Source organism: Arachis stenosperma, chromosome 2 (genome assembly GCF_014773155.1).
Source record: "Arachis stenosperma cultivar V10309 chromosome 2, arast.V10309.gnm1.PFL2, whole genome shotgun sequence".
Taxonomy (NCBI): Eukaryota; Viridiplantae; Streptophyta; class Magnoliopsida; order Fabales; family Fabaceae; genus Arachis; species Arachis stenosperma.
Window position 1 is genome coordinate 6190051 of NC_080378.1, and position 19297 is coordinate 6209347.

The 19297-nt window shown below is 32.7% G+C and overlaps 2 protein-coding genes across 3 annotated transcripts; one reads left to right on the forward strand and one right to left on the reverse strand.

The window, feature by feature from the left end:
• Positions 1–3681: 3681 nt before the first annotated feature.
• LOC130961935 (CBL-interacting serine/threonine-protein kinase 9-like) lies at positions 3682–8651 on the forward strand. Of its 2 annotated transcripts, none has more exons than XM_057887981.1 (15): positions 3682–4039; positions 4739–4801; positions 5262–5333; positions 5429–5536; positions 5631–5705; positions 5979–6032; positions 6119–6244; positions 6347–6436; positions 6554–6676; positions 6774–6881; positions 7058–7174; positions 7260–7316; positions 7602–7676; positions 8016–8088; positions 8367–8651. In XM_057887981.1, the coding sequence occupies exons 1-14, from the start codon at positions 3815–3817 to the stop codon at positions 8076–8078; spliced, it is 1356 nt and encodes a 451-aa protein (XP_057743964.1). In that variant the 5' UTR covers positions 3682–3814; the 3' UTR covers positions 8079–8088; positions 8367–8651. The 2 variants fall into 2 exon arrangements, with proteins under 2 accessions (XP_057743964.1, XP_057743965.1); XM_057887982.1 differs by having other exon boundaries at positions 3865–4039; positions 5257–5333.
• Positions 8652–9739: 1088 nt separating this feature from the next.
• LOC130961934 (uncharacterized) lies at positions 9740–12960 on the reverse strand. The gene is made up of 3 exons (XM_057887979.1): positions 11738–12960; positions 10535–11638; positions 9740–10438 (listed from the first exon to the last, which is right to left on the reverse strand). Exons 1-3 carry the CDS (start codon positions 12458–12460, stop codon positions 10094–10096), a joined length of 2172 nt encoding a protein of 723 aa, XP_057743962.1. The 5' UTR covers positions 12461–12960; the 3' UTR covers positions 9740–10093.
• Between the last annotated feature and the right edge of the window lie 6337 nt (positions 12961–19297).

Consider the following 19297-nt stretch of genomic DNA (forward strand, 5'->3'; position numbering starts at 1 on the left):
TATTTTTCTGTATTTGCAGCAAATTTTGGTGTAACATGAAGATATTTAAGTGTATTGTTTAAGAATTTTCGGTGTTTTGTACCGATAAGTTCTATATAATTCAAAACTCTTCATCTTCCTCCTCCTCATCTTCTACTGCTTCTTCTTCTCTTTTTTCATCATCATTATCATCTTCTTCTTTTTTTCTTATTCATCTTTTCCTTTTTGTTTTATTTTCTCGAGTTTTTTCTTCTTTTACTCTCTTAACAAGAATAAAAAAAACAAACAAAAAAGAAGAAGAAACACATAATGCTGCAAAATTACTTGGAAGATGATGAACTTACATTCATTTAACTAAAAGAAAGAAAGAAATAAGAAAAAGAAGAAGAAGAAAAAAATGCAACATTAGAAGAAATAATTTTCTGTATTTGCAGCAAATTTCGGTGTAATACGAAGATATTTAAGTGTATTGTTTAAGAATTTTCGGTGTATGTGTGTTGATAAATTCTGCATAATTCAAAATTCTTCCTCTTCTTTCTCCTCATCTTCTGCTGCTTCTTATTCTTCATCTTCTTATTTTATTTTTTCATAATTCTTTTGGAATTTAGGTTCACAACTTCCTTCACTTTTTGCAACGATTTTGAGAGATTTTGATCCTTGTTTAAATTTTGAGTATTACGATTTTGATTGAAAAAGAAGAACTGTTTGTACTATACAAGAGTTAGGAAAACACAACGTTTGCACACAATTTAAATTGAGAATTATTGTTGTTAGATTTGGACCAACTTATATAAACTTGTATAAAAAAAATATGTATGTGTAACAACCTTTCTAATTTGAACACCTCCTAAACTATTAATGACTTAAATAGTTAAATGTTAGAATATATATATCTTGCAGTTATACTCCATCTCTACAGAAATGCCAACTTGGATTACGAAAATTCGTTATAGTCTTACGTCCCAATTCCACAAATTCATGTTCTACTATTGTAAGAAATAATCCAGTTCTCACGTCTCGAATAAAACTTATTTATATATGTAACGGAAGTTGTATAAAAATATTTGACTCCACTATACCTGCCTACCTTTCTACTAATATAAAAGAGAATTGTATTAATGATATATCAAAATTAATTTCATATGAATTCAAGATGAACTACTCTGATCTCTTTCGTTACGGGAAAAAAGAAGAATTATTTGTTATTCACGTTGGTGACCATGCCATTAAAAGAAAAAAAAAATTAAACGTGTTTTATAAGGATAAACTAACGAGTAATTTTAAAGGAAAGAGTTTTTTATTGAAAAAAAAAATTATTATAATGTATTAAAAATTTTTGAGAGAACAAATTAATTATGGTAAAAATTCAGGTACAGTCGACTTTACATAAAATTGATAGTTGAGAGTCGTTAAATAAAAATTTAGTCAAATTAATTAAATTATTTAACAATTTTCAATTATTAACTTCACGTGAAATCGACTATACCTAAGTTTACTGTTAATTATTATGACGAGAGAATTTAAAGTCTTATAATGTGAGGCTTTTTTTAATATTAATCCTATAAAACTCATAATATAATATTCCTTTAAAAATTGGATGAGCTAGATACTTTACTTAGTGACACTTTATTTGATCTTTGACCGGTCTACTAATAATCAAAACCCTACACAGGTTTAACCCAAACTCTCAATAAGAGTACCAAATATAATGATTAATGAACTATGAGATTTTAGGATCCACAAAAACTAATTATTATAGTGAAAAATCTAACATCTTATATAAGTTTTTTTTTTTTTTTTTTTAAATCTTAAGTGACTCATGTCAGTTTCTTGGAACCTTCATCCAAGTCCAAATAATTAATTGGTCAATTGGATGCAAGAATAGGACACGGTAACTTAAATTTATACCATATATGCATGCACCCAATTAAGGTACATGATAAGGAAGATTTTAACCTTTGAAGGATAAAGCAAAATAACAAATAAATCCAAATTCAGTCTATCCACACAATTAAAAGACAGAAGATGACAAATTAAAGAAAGAAACATTGAATGTGGAAAAGATGGCGTTAGGACTTATGAACACATGGTTGGTTTGGCCACTTGTTTTTTTCTTCATCATCTCTTCAACCAACAAGAACAACCCATACGTACCCTAAATCACATGTATGTTTTTGGGTGTTAAAATATAGAAATCAAAATCTCAAATATTTATTTTATAAGGAGATTAAATTTATCTATAGTATACAAGATGCATGATTAGATATTTGTTATTTATTGACGTAAGAACATAACTAACTTTTTTTCCTACAGAACGTAAGAACATAAATTTAATTATGTGTTATTGTTCCTTTCTAGTTTTTACTTTTTACAACAATGTAATTCAGGTAGATTGATAGATACAGCTTTCTTTTTTTAAATATTTTTTAATTTAATTATAAATATAAAACATTATTGTTCAAAAAATTATTATGTATGTGCTAAACTAAATAATTTAGCCACCACTTATATTTTATATTTTCCCTTGCCAAGATTGTGAAACCCCCTCACCACCTTCCTTTTTTTTTACCAAGAATTTGATTACTTTAACTAAAAATATTTTTAAAAAATATTAGATAAATAAATCATTTTTATAATTAAATTTGATCAGTTCAACCAAATCTTTCTTTTTTTTTCTTATGTTTTTTTTTTACTAAAATTTTTGAATATCAATTGTTAAGTTATTAGATTAATTTAGTTAAATTTAATTACTAAAATAACTTAGTTATGTAGTATTATTATTTCGTAATCTAAATTAGAATTTAATTTGACGCTGACAAGAAAATGGTACGAGTTTGCCTTCCAATACTTTATTAATAAGAACTTAGTAGTAATCTACTTTAAAAGTAAACAGACATTTGTACTATTTAGATTTCTACATAATAATTTTCTCAAAATAAAAAATTCAAGATAAAGATATGAAGAATAAGGAATATAAATAAGACAATTATTTTAAAATATTAAAAGTTAAAAATTATATCGTATAACCAATAATTTGGGATAAAATATATTTTTTTTATCTCTAAGGTTTATGATTTTTAAAAAAATATTCTTAATATTTAATTTTATTTCTAAATTCTTTTATTATATCAAAATGATTCCAAAATACTCTTAATTTGTGGTAAAATTATGTTTTTAATTTTATTTTTAATATTTTAAATAAAATTAACATCCAAATATAAATTAAAAATAAATAAATAATATTAAACACAAAATTAAACGTTAAAATTATTTAAAAAAAAATACAAATATTAAAAAAAAATATTTTACCCTTTATAGTCAATACAATAAAAAGCTACGTACTACAAATCAATTACGGAATATAGCAAAAAAATCCTAAATTTTGTACTTCACTGTTATACAAATTGACATAAAATTACTTGATAAAAACTATAAATAATTATATATTAAATATAAACTAATTTATATACAATTATTTTTATATTAATAATTAAAAATTATTAAATACAATTTAATTAATTACGTTAAATTATTCAACAATATTCAACTAACAATTTATTATGTGAAGTATAAAAACAAAAAATTTATATGTCCGAACAAAATGAGGAAAGTGTCCCCACACGCTTTCGCCACGCACTCACAAACACACACAAATCCATTCCGTGCAGTTCGTAATTCGTATATATCTCTCTCTTCTCTTCTCTTTTCTCTTCTATCTTCAATTATTTGATTAATTTATTATCACACTCTCTCCACTTCCGTTTTGTACTCATTCACTTGCCAACTTCTTTTTCTTTTTCCTTTTCCTATTCGAAGAGCTCAATAATATATAATCATGAGTAGCAGCAAGAGCAACAAGAAAGGAGGAAGAGGAGGAGGAGCGCCACCGCCTCCAAGGGCGCCGGCTCGCACCTGCGTGGGGAAGTATGAGCTTGGAAAGACTATCGGAGAAGGAAGCTTCGCGAAGGTTAAGTTCGCCAAGAACGTTGAGAATGGAGACCATGTTGCCATCAAGATCCTTGACAAGTCCCATGTCCTCAAACATAAGATGATTGAGCAGGCACTACTTTCTCATTTTTATTATTCATCTTTTTTTCATTTTCACCAATGGATTATTCTCTCTTGTCAGATAGTATTATCAACGGAACAATGTTAGGAGGTCAGCAATTTTTGTGATTGGTAGTCAATAAATAGTCATTAATAATAATTTAATGGTGTAAGATTGATGTGAGATTTCATCCAATAATTTATATTTTTTTACTAGTTATATACTGGCCAAAATTCAACAAAACTGTTGACTCCCTAAACTTTTCCTTATCAATATTGCCTTCGCCCTTTTCCCTTTTATGCCAAATAAAAAAAATATAAAATAAATGCGACGTTAAAAAAATAGAGAATACTATCTATACGCTATAAATATATATATTTATATATAAATTTATGAATAATTTAATTTTTTAATATATTTTATATTTTAACTGCTGATGTACGCATGTACACATAAGATAGTTGAAAAATAATAGTAAACTAAGAATTCATCGTTCTGATCTTAATTCTATCTTATTGGTTTTGTTTTTGATTAGTTTAAAGAAGTAGTTGAGAATTTTGTATTAAAAAGATTTGCACGTGATCCAGATAAAGTGTAAAATATTACATTTTTGTGAGAGTAGTGTGTAGTGAATTATTATTTTTTTTTCTTGGCTTCAAATGAAAAATAATTTTTTCTTTTTTAATTTATTTTTTTAATCAATGTTTGCAGCTGAAGAAGGAAATCTCGGCGATGAAGCTGATCAACCATCCAAACGTTGTAAGAATATTTGAGGTAATCAACCACTTTTCCCAAAAAGTGTTCCATTTTGAGCACAAATTGCTGAAAGCTAGAAATGAATGAATTAAGATATTATGTTATGTTATTGCTAAATGCTGATGTTTATAATTTATTATAAAAAAGATGGTAACTTCATTGTTCTGCTGACTAAGCTTCTTTGTTCTTTTTGGTGACACTGACACACCACTATTCACAGTGAATTTAGAATCACCTTAAAATGGTCTTAGACTTTTTGTGCTGTTATGCTGTGCAAGATTTTTCCTTGTTTTGGCATGGTGGAACAGATTCTTCTGATTGAAAAATTAGTTTGTTGCGGTTTGATCTAAAATTGATATATTGACTGGAAGCGACATTTATTTTAAAACAGAAGAAGTATTATTTTCTTTTCCTAGAATCATAATCAATTAAATATGTTATATTTAAAGTTAAATATGTGTTCTGTGTTTAAGAATAGGTGATGGCAAGCAAAACAAAGATTTACATTGTTCTAGAGTTGGTTAATGGAGGAGAACTATTTGACAAAATTGTAAGTAATTGCTCATTTACCCTTTTTTTTATGGATCTTGGATTAGAATCTAAACAATTCCTCTGTCACATGCTTGATCTTTGATTATTATCTAGGCGAGATATGGAAGACTAAAAGAGGATGAGGCAAGAAGTTATTTTCAACAGCTAATCAATGCAGTTGATTATTGCCATAGTAGAGGAGTTTATCATAGAGATTTGAAGGTAGATAGCAATTAAGTTAGTCCCTTTTTAATAACTTGCGATCGAGTTAAGAAATAAAAAATCGGTAGACTAATATTCAGTGTGTATTTTGCAGCCTGAGAATCTTCTTCTGGACTCAAATGGTGTTCTTAAAGTTTCGGATTTTGGATTGAGTACTTACGCGCAGCGAGTAAGATCATAGGGACAACAGCTATTAGTTCTTTATGCAAATTTATGTCTTAGGATACAATTATTCTAAGATCAACCATGCTAGGTGTATACTAAAATCAGCCACCAATTTAAAATATATATTATAATACAAAATGCATGTTAAAAATGAGTTAAACTACACATGTAGAATACGGGGGTGACTGATTTTAGTGTATAAATAGCATTTTTGATTCACAGATAGAATATCATCTGTGTCATTAAGACAATAACGAAACACGACTATTTATTACAGGAGGATGAACTTCTTCGCACGGCATGTGGAACCCCGAATTATGTTGCTCCCGAGGTAGCTAATACTTTATGTGCATATATATTAATGGAAGATATGTATATATATAGATGTATGTAATGTGAGTGTGGAATTTGAATAAGGTGATCAATGATAGAGGCTATGTTGGATCTGCATCTGATATATGGTCTTGTGGAGTCATTCTCTTTGTACTCATGGCTGGATACTTGCCTTTTGATGAACCAAATCAAATGGCACTTTACAAGAAAGTAAGTTTAGTAACTGTCTCAAGGCAAAAAATACAGAATCGCTTGGCGAAAATTTATCTTTAAAGTCTAATTTGGGGACTGAATTCTGTGCATGTGTTTCAGATTGAAAAGGCTCAATTCACATGTCCATCTTGGTTTTCGCCCGAGGCGAAAAAAATTCTGAAGCGAATTCTGGATCCAAATCCTCTCACAGTGAGTTCTAAAATCTAAACTGAATTTTTTCCCCAGATTCTTAGTCTTAGTTGTTACAATGTTATGCTGTTTTTTTTTTTTTTGCCTTTTTATTTATATTTAGTTGCATTTTCGCAGAGGATAAAAATTCCTGAACTCTTGAGAGATGAATGGTTTAGAAAAGGATACAAGCCACCAAGTTTTACAGAGGAAGAAGATGTAAATGTAGATGATGTAGCTGCTGCTTTTGATGATTCTAAGGTACTACTTCTTTATTTGATTAAAAGATTTAATTTGCTTATCATAAGAGAGTTTTGATCTGTAGAAATGTCATTAAGTTAATTCTCTTTATGTGTAGGAAAATCTAGTGACAGAGAGAAAAGAGAAACCGGTTTCAATGAATGCTTTTGAACTCATTTCAAGATCTCAAAGCTTTAACCTTGACAGCTTATTTGAGCAGCAAACAGTAAGTAAAATATGAGATTTGATCTTTAACTTGATCATATTAACAAATTTATTTATATTTTGAATGAAAACTCTCTTTTAAGAGAATTATTTTTTATCTATGTGATTGTACTTGATTAATGATGCATTGATGCTTAGCTTGTTTAATTATATTTTCTTAAAATCAAATTATTATAGGGAGTTGTAAAGAGAGAAACACATTTTACTTCACAACATCCTCCGAACGAAATCATGTCGAAAATTGAGGAAGCTGCCAAGCCTCTTGGATTCAATGTTCGCAAGCGAAATTATAAGGTAAAGATTCAATCTTAGGCATTTATTTTGTTGCAAGCAATCTTTGAATCCATTTCAAATTCTAACTTCGAGTTAAATTCTGCAGATGAGGCTGCAAGGTGATAAGAGTGGAAGGAAAGGTCATCTTTCGGTGGCTACCGAGGTATATAAAATTTCCAATGTTTTCTAATTTAAGCATTTTCTGAATAAGAAAGAGGAAATTGTGAAAACAATAAAGTAGATGAGAAATACTAGGGGATCATCAAAATTTATTGTTTGTGGCGATCTTTAACGATCAACTCAATTTCTTTAGTCTAGTAATCTAACAACATACTTTATCCCATACTTTTAAATATTGATGGCCAAAAACAATAAATTCTGACGCCCCCTAGCAATCCTCAAAATAGATTTTATGTTGATTGCTAAAATAGAAAATCTACTTATTTAGGTTTTCGAAGTGGCGCCCTCCTTGCACGTGGTGGAGCTGCGGAAAACCGGTGGCGATACACTGGAGTTTCACAAGGCATGTTTCTTAGCTCTGTTAATAACAAAATATTAATCACCTAATAATTAACCATTGTTTTTTGTAGTTTATATCTCATTTGCTTTATTTTTTTCTTATATTTAAATCAATATAGCCAATTTTGAACTTTTTTATACTAAAAATGTTGGTACTTTTGCGTTTTCTTTTTTATTATTATTATTATAATGGCTTATGATTAAAATTAAATTTCAATTGGTAATAATAATAATAATAATAAATTGTTGTAAAATCACTTTTTTGAAAATTAGAAACAAATACATATTCTCCTAGTTGTTATTTATTGAAGCTAACCTTGGTCATTACTGATTTTATATGCAGTTCTACAAAAACTTCTCTTCAGGGTTGCAAGACATAGTTTGGCATACTCAAGAAAAAAATTGAGGAATAAAAGGTATAGCCTGTTCTTTTTTGCCCTAATATAGTAATATGTATCTTATTTTTAATAACAAAAAGTTCAAATAGTTTTGATGCCAGTCAACTCACTAAAATTAAGATACATTCTAGTATCAAAGAATAGTGATAATATGCATGTTTTATACTATAGAATCAGGAAATAGATTTTGGCGAATTTGTTATACCATTTTATGGTATGCTTTATCTCAGAGTTTTTTTCTATTGGTCTTTCTGATGATTAAATAATTGGATGTAATTATGTGTTGTGTTGCACAGGTGCTGTAGACATGCAATTATCCCGGTTCATGGAATTATGAATGAGATAGAGTAACTTGTTAAATTTGGAGAGTTTTGAAATTAAATTTGAGAGTAAATTAAACTTTTGTAAATAGTTCTTTCATATCTTAATTTGGATATAGTTCACTCTTCCCACAGAGAAAAGTAGTGATAAGAGACTCCGGATTCTGAACATGTAATACAATTGAACATAAGTATTCTATGAACTACTATGTGTGTGACAATGTTTTGGATTCGGTTTTGGAACAACAGTTTCATTGTAAATTCTATTTTTTCCAGCATAGTTATTTAATCTTGATCATAAAATAACATGCTGGTTGTGGCATTATACTACTGTTCTCATAGTTAGGAAATATTTATTCACACGAAAGACAACACTATCCTCAACACAAAAAAAAAAAGGACAACACATCACCTAATCTTTATTATTTTGAGACATGCTTAAGGGGTCTTTTATTTATTTAAAAAAATGGTCACTAAATTTGATAATTGACCACGTAGGACAAAAAAGGGATCCACAAAATAGAATTATAAAAAAGATATTGAATTTTTATAGTCACTAATCTTGATTTGGCACAACATAGCATCAATATTATTGTTAATGGGGTCTACATGGCCGGGTGAAGTCGAGTTCATCTTAATTCGGATTCGACCTTAAATAATGACTGGGTCTATTTTTGAAACTCTTACTCGTTTTTAAACCCGGTAAAATCATACTACTTTCGGATCACACTAAAACCGACTCTAAATCGGTGAAGTTCGGATTTTGATAAACTTTATGTCAAAAATTTATTATGCATTTATTTATAAAAAAGAAAAAGACATACTTATTACCTTAAAGTTAGATATCCATATTTGGACTTGAATTTGTCCATAAATTCTAATTTTCTATTTCTTTAATCTATTTTCTAATTCAACTAAGTGTGATTAAAAATAAAACAATAAGTTTATAATTAATATAACATAGTATTGGAATTAATTTAAAATATATATACATTTTTTAATTCTCTTAGAGTGTACATGAAATCGGGTGAAGTCGGGTTCGCCTTGACCCGGACCAGGTCCTAAATAATGACCGAGTTTATTTTTTAGACTCTTACCGTCTCTAGAAATTATGTGCATCCACAAACAGTAAGAATAGATTTTGACATTTTGTACATATATAGTAAAAAAACTGTCAGAAAAATTATTCAATACCAGAGAAGAAATTTCTTTTTTTTTTTGTTTTGAATTTGGGATTATCCAGGTTCTTATACAAACAAATATCAACAGGAAAAAAATTACTCTACCAGATGACATCAAACTAATTTAATCATGATACAAAATGACTAGTGAACCTTCAACCTGGTTTAAGTAAGAAAAACAAATGATGCAGAAGCAGAACTCATCAATGGATCTAGCAGCACATCAGGAAAATTGTGTAGATACAAACAATAAATTTTGAAGGATTTGAATGACAACAGAAGCAATAATTTGATACCTTCTATCTACCAATATGCAACAATAACTAACAAAGGCTACGGAATCGGAGGCATACAGATCACTACGAATTAGTGAGGAATAAGAAAGAATATATTCACACATGAACAAACAAAATTGCGAAGATAATATATTCACAAAAATAGTTATAGGCTTCTAGCATCAACAAACAAAATTCCGACGTCCAATTTAAAAAAGAAACTAAAAAGTTAATTCCTAAAGTTTGTCTAGTTTCTGTCTATGGTCATGTTACCGTGGTCTCCTGGGAGCTCATCTCCGCCAATGCGACCTATACTGCCTCTAAGGTTGATCACAAGATTTCCATCCTTAATCATGACAGGGCCAACCTCGGAGAGAAGGTCCAAGGATGGTGTTTGACATGCCTCTCGAAGCAGGGATTGAGCCTCACAATACCCTGAAAGAAATTGTTCAGTGACATCACTAGGATCAGTTTGAACATGGCGGGTTTTCATCTTCGACTCAAGAAATTGAGGTATCGAGGATTGAACAAAATTCTCAGCTAAAGGCCCCAATGTCGACAGATCATAAGCTTTCCGACAACGCAGAGTAACCTACATCATCCCAATCAAACACTTTAACAAATCAAGATTGACATCAATCAATTGCACTTAGAAAAAATCAACTGAAAAGTTGGATGATATACATACAAGATATTCAGCTAATGATGATCCATCAGAATGGGAATGAGGACAATTCCATGTCAAGTCGGCAATCTGAGCAGCTATCATCTCGCGCAGCATCTGGACACAGTTTACTGACAAGTCAATGGTGGCAGATGACTTCTCAGCCTCGAGCTTCCACAGTATGAAGAACCAATATGAAGCGTCATATAATGCATCCATGGCAAGGCGATAGCCTTGGACGGTGCTGAGATCGCAGGAGAGAGTAATGTGGGTGGAGAGGGCTCCCAGGTTGAAGAGAACAGAGGCCTTCTCGAAATGGATGTTGTGCTGAGAAGAGTCCTCTTGTGGGTTGAATGCATTGTACCAAACAAAGATAGGTGGATTGGGTGAGGTAGTCATGGAGAACAAAGGCTCAATCATGCAAAGGCATTTCAAATAGAGAATGAGGCAGTCGCGGCGAACGGGTAGAGACAGGTCATCACGCTGCATTTCACTGCGCAATTTGTCTACCGTTTTGAAAAGGCCTTCTACTCTGTTTGCCTCGCTCTCAGAGTATTTAAGGGCAACATAACTGCGAAGGGACTCATAGAGGTCCAAGGGCTCACTCTTCTTCAAAGGGATCGGAGGCATAATTGACAAAGACGAAGAAGAGAGGATTTCCAAATATGTTGGATAAGGAGGAGGCATGTCCCAAGGGTTGGCCACTAGCTTTCCATCATCAATAATCTTGAAAGAGCTGTACTCAGAGAGGAGGAGGTCAAGGTATGGGATTCGTTCTTGCTTCGGTATAGACTTGTGTTTAAGCTTCCAAATCTTTCTAACTAATTCTGCTTCAAGATCAAGAGGACAGGAACGGAACAATGAACTCCAGCAACAAATCCCTCTAACTAATTTTTCAGTGACAGATACCGCATCATGATCAAGAGGACAGGAACGGAACAATGAGATTGTTTGAGGTAGCTGGGATTTGGGTAGGATGGATGATCGCCTCCGATGAGCCTCCACCTGAAAGAATTTCACCTTCTGATGAAGATGAGTCATCCATGTTCGGTCAAATGAGAAGACATGTTCGGTTGCAGCCGAATCATGTAGTATCAGATCATATGCTATCTGATAATTCACGGAAACCTACATCATCATCATCATCATCATCATCATCATCATCCTCGTCCTCGAAAATCTAAAATGAAAAAAAAAATGTAAAATCAATCAAGAGTCAAGACTGACCAATCTAAACGTAACGGCACATCGATGTTGTTGAAGAGCGGAACTGGCGGCAGTGTCGTTGTTGTTGTGTTCGAGTTGTTGCTGTAATCTGATCTCCAAAGCCTGAGCGCCGCAGAGGCGGTACAGAGTCTCGGCGAAGAGGAGAGTCAAGTCGAGGGTGGCAGAGACGTCCTTGGCAAAAACATTCCAGAGTTTGAAGAAGAAATTGGCGGCGGCATTGAAGGCGTCGATTGCAAGGTGACGGCCAAGGGGGGTGGTGCGGTCGCAAGAGGCCCCAATCTGGCTGCACACGGCGCCAAGGTTGAAGAGAACAGAAACCTTCTCCAATTGGATGCTGTTGCGCTGCGAGGAGACCCCATTCTCATGCTCAGAGTAGAAGGCGTCGTACCAGACAAAGACGATGGGATCGGAATGGGAGTCGGAGGAGATAGCGGTGAAGAGTGGGTCAACCATGCAAAGGCATTTGAAGTAGTGAATGAGGCAGTCACGTTGCATGGGAAGGGAGAGGTCCCCTCGCTCCACCATGTCGCTGCGGCATTTGTTTAGGGTTTCCAGAACGCTTTCAACTTTCTGTGCATCGCTCTCTGAGTATTTTCTCGCTACCAAATTGCGTAACGGCCTGTACAGCTCCACCGGATCACTCTTCTTCACTGGGATTGCCAGAAGCCTTTCTGGATTCGGATTCCGGTTCGGGTTCAACAACCTCTGATTATGGTTGCTCATGGCGACGGCGAACCAGGATTGGATTAGGAATGAGGAAATGGATGGCTAACTTGCTCATTACTGATTTTGAAACTATCTAGTTGTTATTCCGCACCCCCTCGTTCCTTTTTTTTTTTGTCATTGTCTGGGCCGGATAACCCAGCCCAAACATTGGTGAGGAATTCCACTCCTCCTTCTCCAGCTGCTGTGCGCTCCTCCGTGGTCTTCAATGATGGTTTCTAGTTTCTACTCCATGGTAGCCACCATTCATGCCTGAGATGCCATTGAAGGTCTGAAAAGGAATCTCTGATCTCCCTATTCGCCGAACATCTACGTCACCCACCACCGGCGTCACCATCATCGCCAGACCACCGCCACCAGCTCCCTTATACTGCCGTAACCTTCCCTCTCATTCCTCTTTAACTTATTAAAGTATCCAATAAAACATTCTTTCTGTTTTTAGTAAAACGGGCCTAAAGACACACCTTGGATTGGAGAATCCTCCTTCGACAAAAATTGAATCCACTAGAACTATTAAGAAATCTTGGAGCAAATACAAAATTTTATTCCTACTTTTATGTATTTTAGTTCAATTCGCTTGATTTTTCGAGTCAACCAAGCCAACCATTGAGTTTGGATTCGTTTTGAAGGCTCTACCTGCAACTATGCATTTTCACCAAATATTTTTCTTGGAAAAATTTTAACAATTCATTCCATGCTTAAAGATTGTATTTAGAATAAATACTCAATTCAGTCAATGTTTATTCACACGAAAGACATTACAATTCTTACAACTAACTCCTATCACTTGTTCAGATTAGTAAATTAATTACTAGACCCGTCGGATTTGATTATAGAAAGACAACATATCACTTAATCTTTTTTATTTTGAGACATTTTCTTCCGATAAATGTTTATCAAATGTCATAAAAATTAGTTTAGTTGTAGTTTTATTTGTAATATGTAAATGTTTTATTTGGTGGAGAATGATTATTACCTAAAATGACGTTGCAAGAAGCAGCAGCCAGCGAGACTCTTTGGAAAGGAAGAAATCGCGTCGAACGAGATATATGGTAAGAGAATAGTGACACTTTCTCATTAGAAGATTTGAAAGAAGAAAAAAGGATGTTAAAAAGAACACAGTGATGGTGATGAGGTACCATAATATATAATGAAAATAATAGAAGTAGAAATTATGATCATAAGAGCGAGATTGCTAGCGGTGGTGGTGATTGGACATTTTGTTGTATCTAACTTTGGGGAATGAGGGTTTAACATTATAAATAAAACCACCACTAAATTAATTTATGTTAGTATTTAACATGCTTTTTAGCAGAAAAATTGCATTGTCTCATAATAATAAATTCAGAGGTCTTATTCCCCTTCTTTTTAATTAAGAGTCGCGTTGGCTTTCGATTAATTGTGTTCAAATGCATTACTCTACACTCACCAAATCAAATACTAGCTGTAATTAGCAAATTTGGGACAACTTAAAGGTAAATGGATCAACAGCAATAGCAAAAAGATAATCAAACTTTGGGGATTATCATTCTTGATACTAGTTCAACCACCAATAATACCAACCTAGTTAAATTCTGTAGATGAGGCTGCAAGGTGATAAGAGTAGAAGGAAAGGTCACGTTTCGGTAGCTACCGAGGTATAATTTCCAATGTTTTTGAATTTAAGAATTTTTAGAATAAGAAAGAGGAAATCGTGAAAACAATAAACTAGATGAGAAATATTAGCATATCATCAAAATTTATTGTTTTTTGTCATCCTTAGCTATCAACTCAATTTCTTTAGCCTAATAATCTAACAACATACTTTATCCTATATTTTTAAATATTAATGGCAAAAAACAATAAATTGATGGCTCCTAGCAATTCTCAAAGTAGATTTTATGTTGGTTTCTAAAATAAAAAATCTACTTATTTAGGTTTTCGAAGTGGCGCCCTCCTTGCACGTGGTGGAGCTGCGGAAAACCGGTGACGACACACTGGAGTTTCACAAGGCATGTTTCTTGAATTAGGTTTCAAAGTGGTCCCTGAAATTACACTCGAGTTTCATAAGTCCCTGAAGTTAATAGTTACCTTCGTCCTTCCGGCACATTCCATCGATCTGGCATAACCGAAAAGCTGATATGGACTCCTCCAGACACGCTGGCCAGGTAACCGCTAGCTGACGTGGATTAGTAAACTTTTATGGTACAATTTGGTCCCTAAATCAAAGTTGAAAACCCTAATCCCTAAATTTGATTTAAAGATAACTAGATGACCAATTGTTGGTAGTGTTTTTATTTGTATTGCTTATTTGTCTCAAACTCATTTTCCTTCATTCAGGCTTCACAACTTCAGAGCAGCATGATGGAAACAATGGAAGCTGCTGAGTTAGAAAAGCAGAAATATAATAATACCAGAATGGAAGTTCTTGCACGATTAGCTAAACTGGAGGCATGTTAATTTAATTAGTTTAAGGATTAAGCCATTTTATTCATATCAATCGGAAATGGTAATGTTCATATGATGTATAACTGGCTACACCTTTGGTAAATAATTTATAATGATGTTTAAACTCCACAGATATCTACATAAGCTTATTGTTGATGAAGTTTGGACTGGTTGCATTGTTGCAGACTGCTAATCCTGATCTTGCGAAATCTCTTGCAGCAGTGCAGTGAAACCTTGAAGTAGAGGTGTGTTTAAATTTATATCACTTTCCACCACCAAATATTATCAGCAGAATTATAAGTTTTGTAGCTAGTATTGATCAAATGTGTAAATTTGTGCATTAAATTCGGACCTGCTGGCTGCTGCTAATTATCACAAGGATTTTGATTTGAATACTAATATTGTGTATGAAAGCTGATAAGAGCCAAATATCCTAGGATCTTATACCCTCTTACAGGATTTAGAAAATTTTCCAAGTAGTTGCATTGAAAATATAAAACTAAATGAAGTTGATTAGTCCAATTCCTGAAGATGATGTGGCTGCAAGTGTAACTCATTTTAGAATTAGAATCAGAATGTTGTATTGGAATTTAATCAACTAAATAGTGTGCTTTGCTTGAATTCATATATGATTTTTATCCCGGAGTGATTCTTATCACTGGGCAACAATACTAAATGGGTATTAACTACTAAACGTTTTGGACCAGGTTAAACAAGTGGCTGATCTAAGACAGCAAATTGCATTTAAAGAGTCTATTCATGAAGATATTGCCCCTATGCAAATTCATCAACTCATTATGTGATACATTATTTCCTTACAACATATACTATTGTTTTTCACTGGACTTGTTGACTACCAACGTTTTGTATCCTGCTTTAAACATCTATTAAAATCTTAAAGATTATAAGAATTTTTAGTAAGGTTTGCAAAAGATTAATTTAGGCCTATAAGGTTAATTTCAAGCTTATTCATATACATATTACTATGGGCATATTCTGTTATCAAGAGACTGGTGAATATTCATGATTCAAAAGTATTAAATGCTTTGGACAGAATAGGTGGTTAGTATGCAATCAAATGACTTCATTTAGGTGTGAAGCAAAGTTATGCTAGGCTACTATACGATATAGGCCCTTCATGTCTTCAAGTAGATTGTTCTTTAACCTTGCCTAGGAGTATGGTTGATGTAGAATATGTATTCATACTGGATTTCTATTTGCAAAGCATGGTCAGTAAAAGATTAAAATTTTTACACATGGTTGCACTCCAATTAGTTATGCTCCTAGCTTAGTCAAAATTATGTTGAAATGAGCTGGTCTACTAATAGGTTAATGATCCTTTAAACTTTTGTAGAGCTCAAAAGGAACACGAGCAATCTTCATCAAGCTGTAGCTTCACAAAATCAAGTTATGCTATTATTTTCTGATTTGGGTGTGTAAATATTTTGATTACTTTTGTGAGCAGAGCACTCTATAATTGGTGATAAAGTTATACAATTACAAGAAAAGGTAAGCTTTAGAACTTTTCAACTGATCTATATTTGATTTTTCCCTCTTGAAGAGCTTTTGCCTTTCAAATGCTGTATGTTTTATTATTTATAGTATCTGTTCTTGAATAGTCTTTTATATATCTCATTTTGTCTAATTTAAAGATGGAAAAGAGAAGAGAAGAGAAGAGAAGGGGTACTACAAAGAATGATGATCAAATTTGGGGATTAGGATTTTCAACTTTAATTTAGGAACTAAATTGCACCATAAAAGTTTACTAATTCACGTCAGCTAGTTATTACCTGGCCAGCCAGCGTGTCACAGAGGAGTCCAGATTAGCTTTCTGGTGGCGTCAGATGGACAGAATGTGCCGAAAAGACGAATCTGAGTCCCGAAGTGCAACTTGAGAGACGAATATAGGTAACTATTAACTTCAAGGACTACTAAGAGTCTCAAGTATAACTTCAAGGATCATTTTGAGGCTTAACTCCATGTTTCTTAGCTCTATTAATAACAAAATATTAATCACCTAATAATTAACCATTGTTTTTTTTTTTGAAGTTTATGTCTCATTTGCTTTGTTTTTTTTCTTACATTTAAATTAATACTATCCAATTTTGGATTTTTTTTATACTAAAAATGTTGGTACATTCGCGTTTTCTTTTTTTTTTCATTATTATAATGGCTTATGATTAAAATCAAATTTCAATTGGTTTAATAATAATAATAATAATAAATTGTTGTAAAATCACTTTTTTGAAAATTGGAAACAAATGCATATACTCCTAGTTGTTATTTATTGAAGCTAATCTTGCTCATTACTGATTTTATATGCAGTTCTACGAAAACTTCTCTTCAGGGTTGCAAGATATAGTTTAGCATACGGTTGAAAAAATCTATCTATTCTTAATATATAAAAATAGATACATAAATTTATCCACATTATTTTAAGCTATTTCTCTTCTCCTATTAACGCTATGTCAGTAGCATTGTTTACTTGGCAAAATTTTAGAATCAACCACTCAAATCTTATCAAATCAGCTATTATTTTCAAATAAAAAAATATACAAAAAAATTAAAAAACACAATAAAAACCAACAGTTTAACACAATAAATAATTTTTTTCAAATCAATCCTTATTTCTAAAACAACAAAAACACAAATTAACATTTGCCCAAAAAAAACTGGAAAAACCAAAGAGCCTATTACTTTTCTTATACTTCTCGAAACCCTCTTCCTCTCAACACCTCTCCATACCAAAATCATATTTCTTACGTCCTCTTCCAATCCCATGAGCCATTGTGCTTTTTTCGAAACAAATTGTCCATCATGATATCTATCTCCGGAAGAGCCGCATTGCATAAATTGCAGAAACCAAGCCAAACTCCAGTCTCTGTTGCGGTTTTCCTGCCGGAGCTCGATTCCGGATCCCAGGTATTTTTCTATAGATTTTTCAATTTGCCCGTTACTCTTCTCATTCTGTTGTTCAATAACATTTTCAATAATCCTATTTATTTGTAATTAATAGTAACATTTTCAATCAATCCACTGTGCATGTTGCTCCCATTGGTCAAGTGCTTCAAGTTGATGAACACTGAGTGTGGCAGCACAAACTCATCAAAATCCATCCTTATATATTGCAATGCATTAAGCTGCAACCCAAATTCATTTTAATCAGCGAGCACTATTGATGCAAATTTTGCTATTTATATAATTTATGGAAGCATTGATACAGTTAAATCATAGAACTTACTAATCCAACGCACTCAGGAATGTGTGACTCCTTCATAGCATCTATTCATAGTATTGAATACTCCTCTGCTGATGACCTCTTTATAATATTACAAATGCAAAAAAGATGATTAGCTTGGTGCACCAATGATATGCTTAATCTAAGTTACAATATCATTTATGAAATGAAACTGTTTCATTACCTGGGTTTACAAATAATTTAAGCAAAATTTTCATTCCTAAAATACTGCTGCTCCAGTATTACAGTGGAAGATTGATGAGATTTGAGAAGAAAATATTGGAGAAAACTGATAACAACAAAATAATTTTAAGCTAGAAGTAAATAGTTGGACAGAATATAAATTAGTAGCATTAGTAGTAGTGTGTTGCCTTTGAAACTCAAGTTGTGATACTAAAAAATGGTAACTTACATTATAGATTACACCCCACATCAGTGTTTTCAAAAAGGTCCAAAATTTTTAACTGCCCATATCTACACACCAGAAACATAAAAAGATTAGTGAAAAACATTGGCCAGAGAAACTTAACCAATCTCGCCGTATTTAAGCTTGAAGTCATTTGGGGTGGAGTGAGCCACTGCATGACTTCGGCCTTTCCTGGGCAAAGCTGTTCGATTCAGAACAGTGGGGATTAGGCCATTGCGCTTCTATCACCATCTCTTGTGCCGATTCCTCACCATCCATCAATCATGTGTATGAGTATCCTTTACAATTTCCAATTTCTAGTTTATTAAAAACCGAGTCACGGACCAGCTTGATGGAAACCTGAAGCTTATATCACCAAAACAAAAAAGAAGAAAATCAAACAAAATCATCCACAATGTGGGAAAATCTCTTAACGCTAGTATAAACTTCGTTAACATTTTTCTCAAGACGCTGCATTTCAATAATTAAAAAAAACCTTAAATAAAATAAATCAAACAACAAAAAAGTGTATGTGACGGAGAGAACCAACCATCCTTCATTTGCAACACCCGCCGGCGAAGGAACGGCTGACGCAGTTCTGCGGTTTATTATATTTTACGGATCCAACAACAGCGATGGCCTCCATCACCGCCCTCGCCTCATTTCTCTTCATTTTTCTGTCGATCTAGCCTCCTTTGTGACCGCTGCCTTCGTCGCCACCCTCTTCTCCTTGTCGTGCTTTCTTTCTTCACTGTCGTGTTTTCTT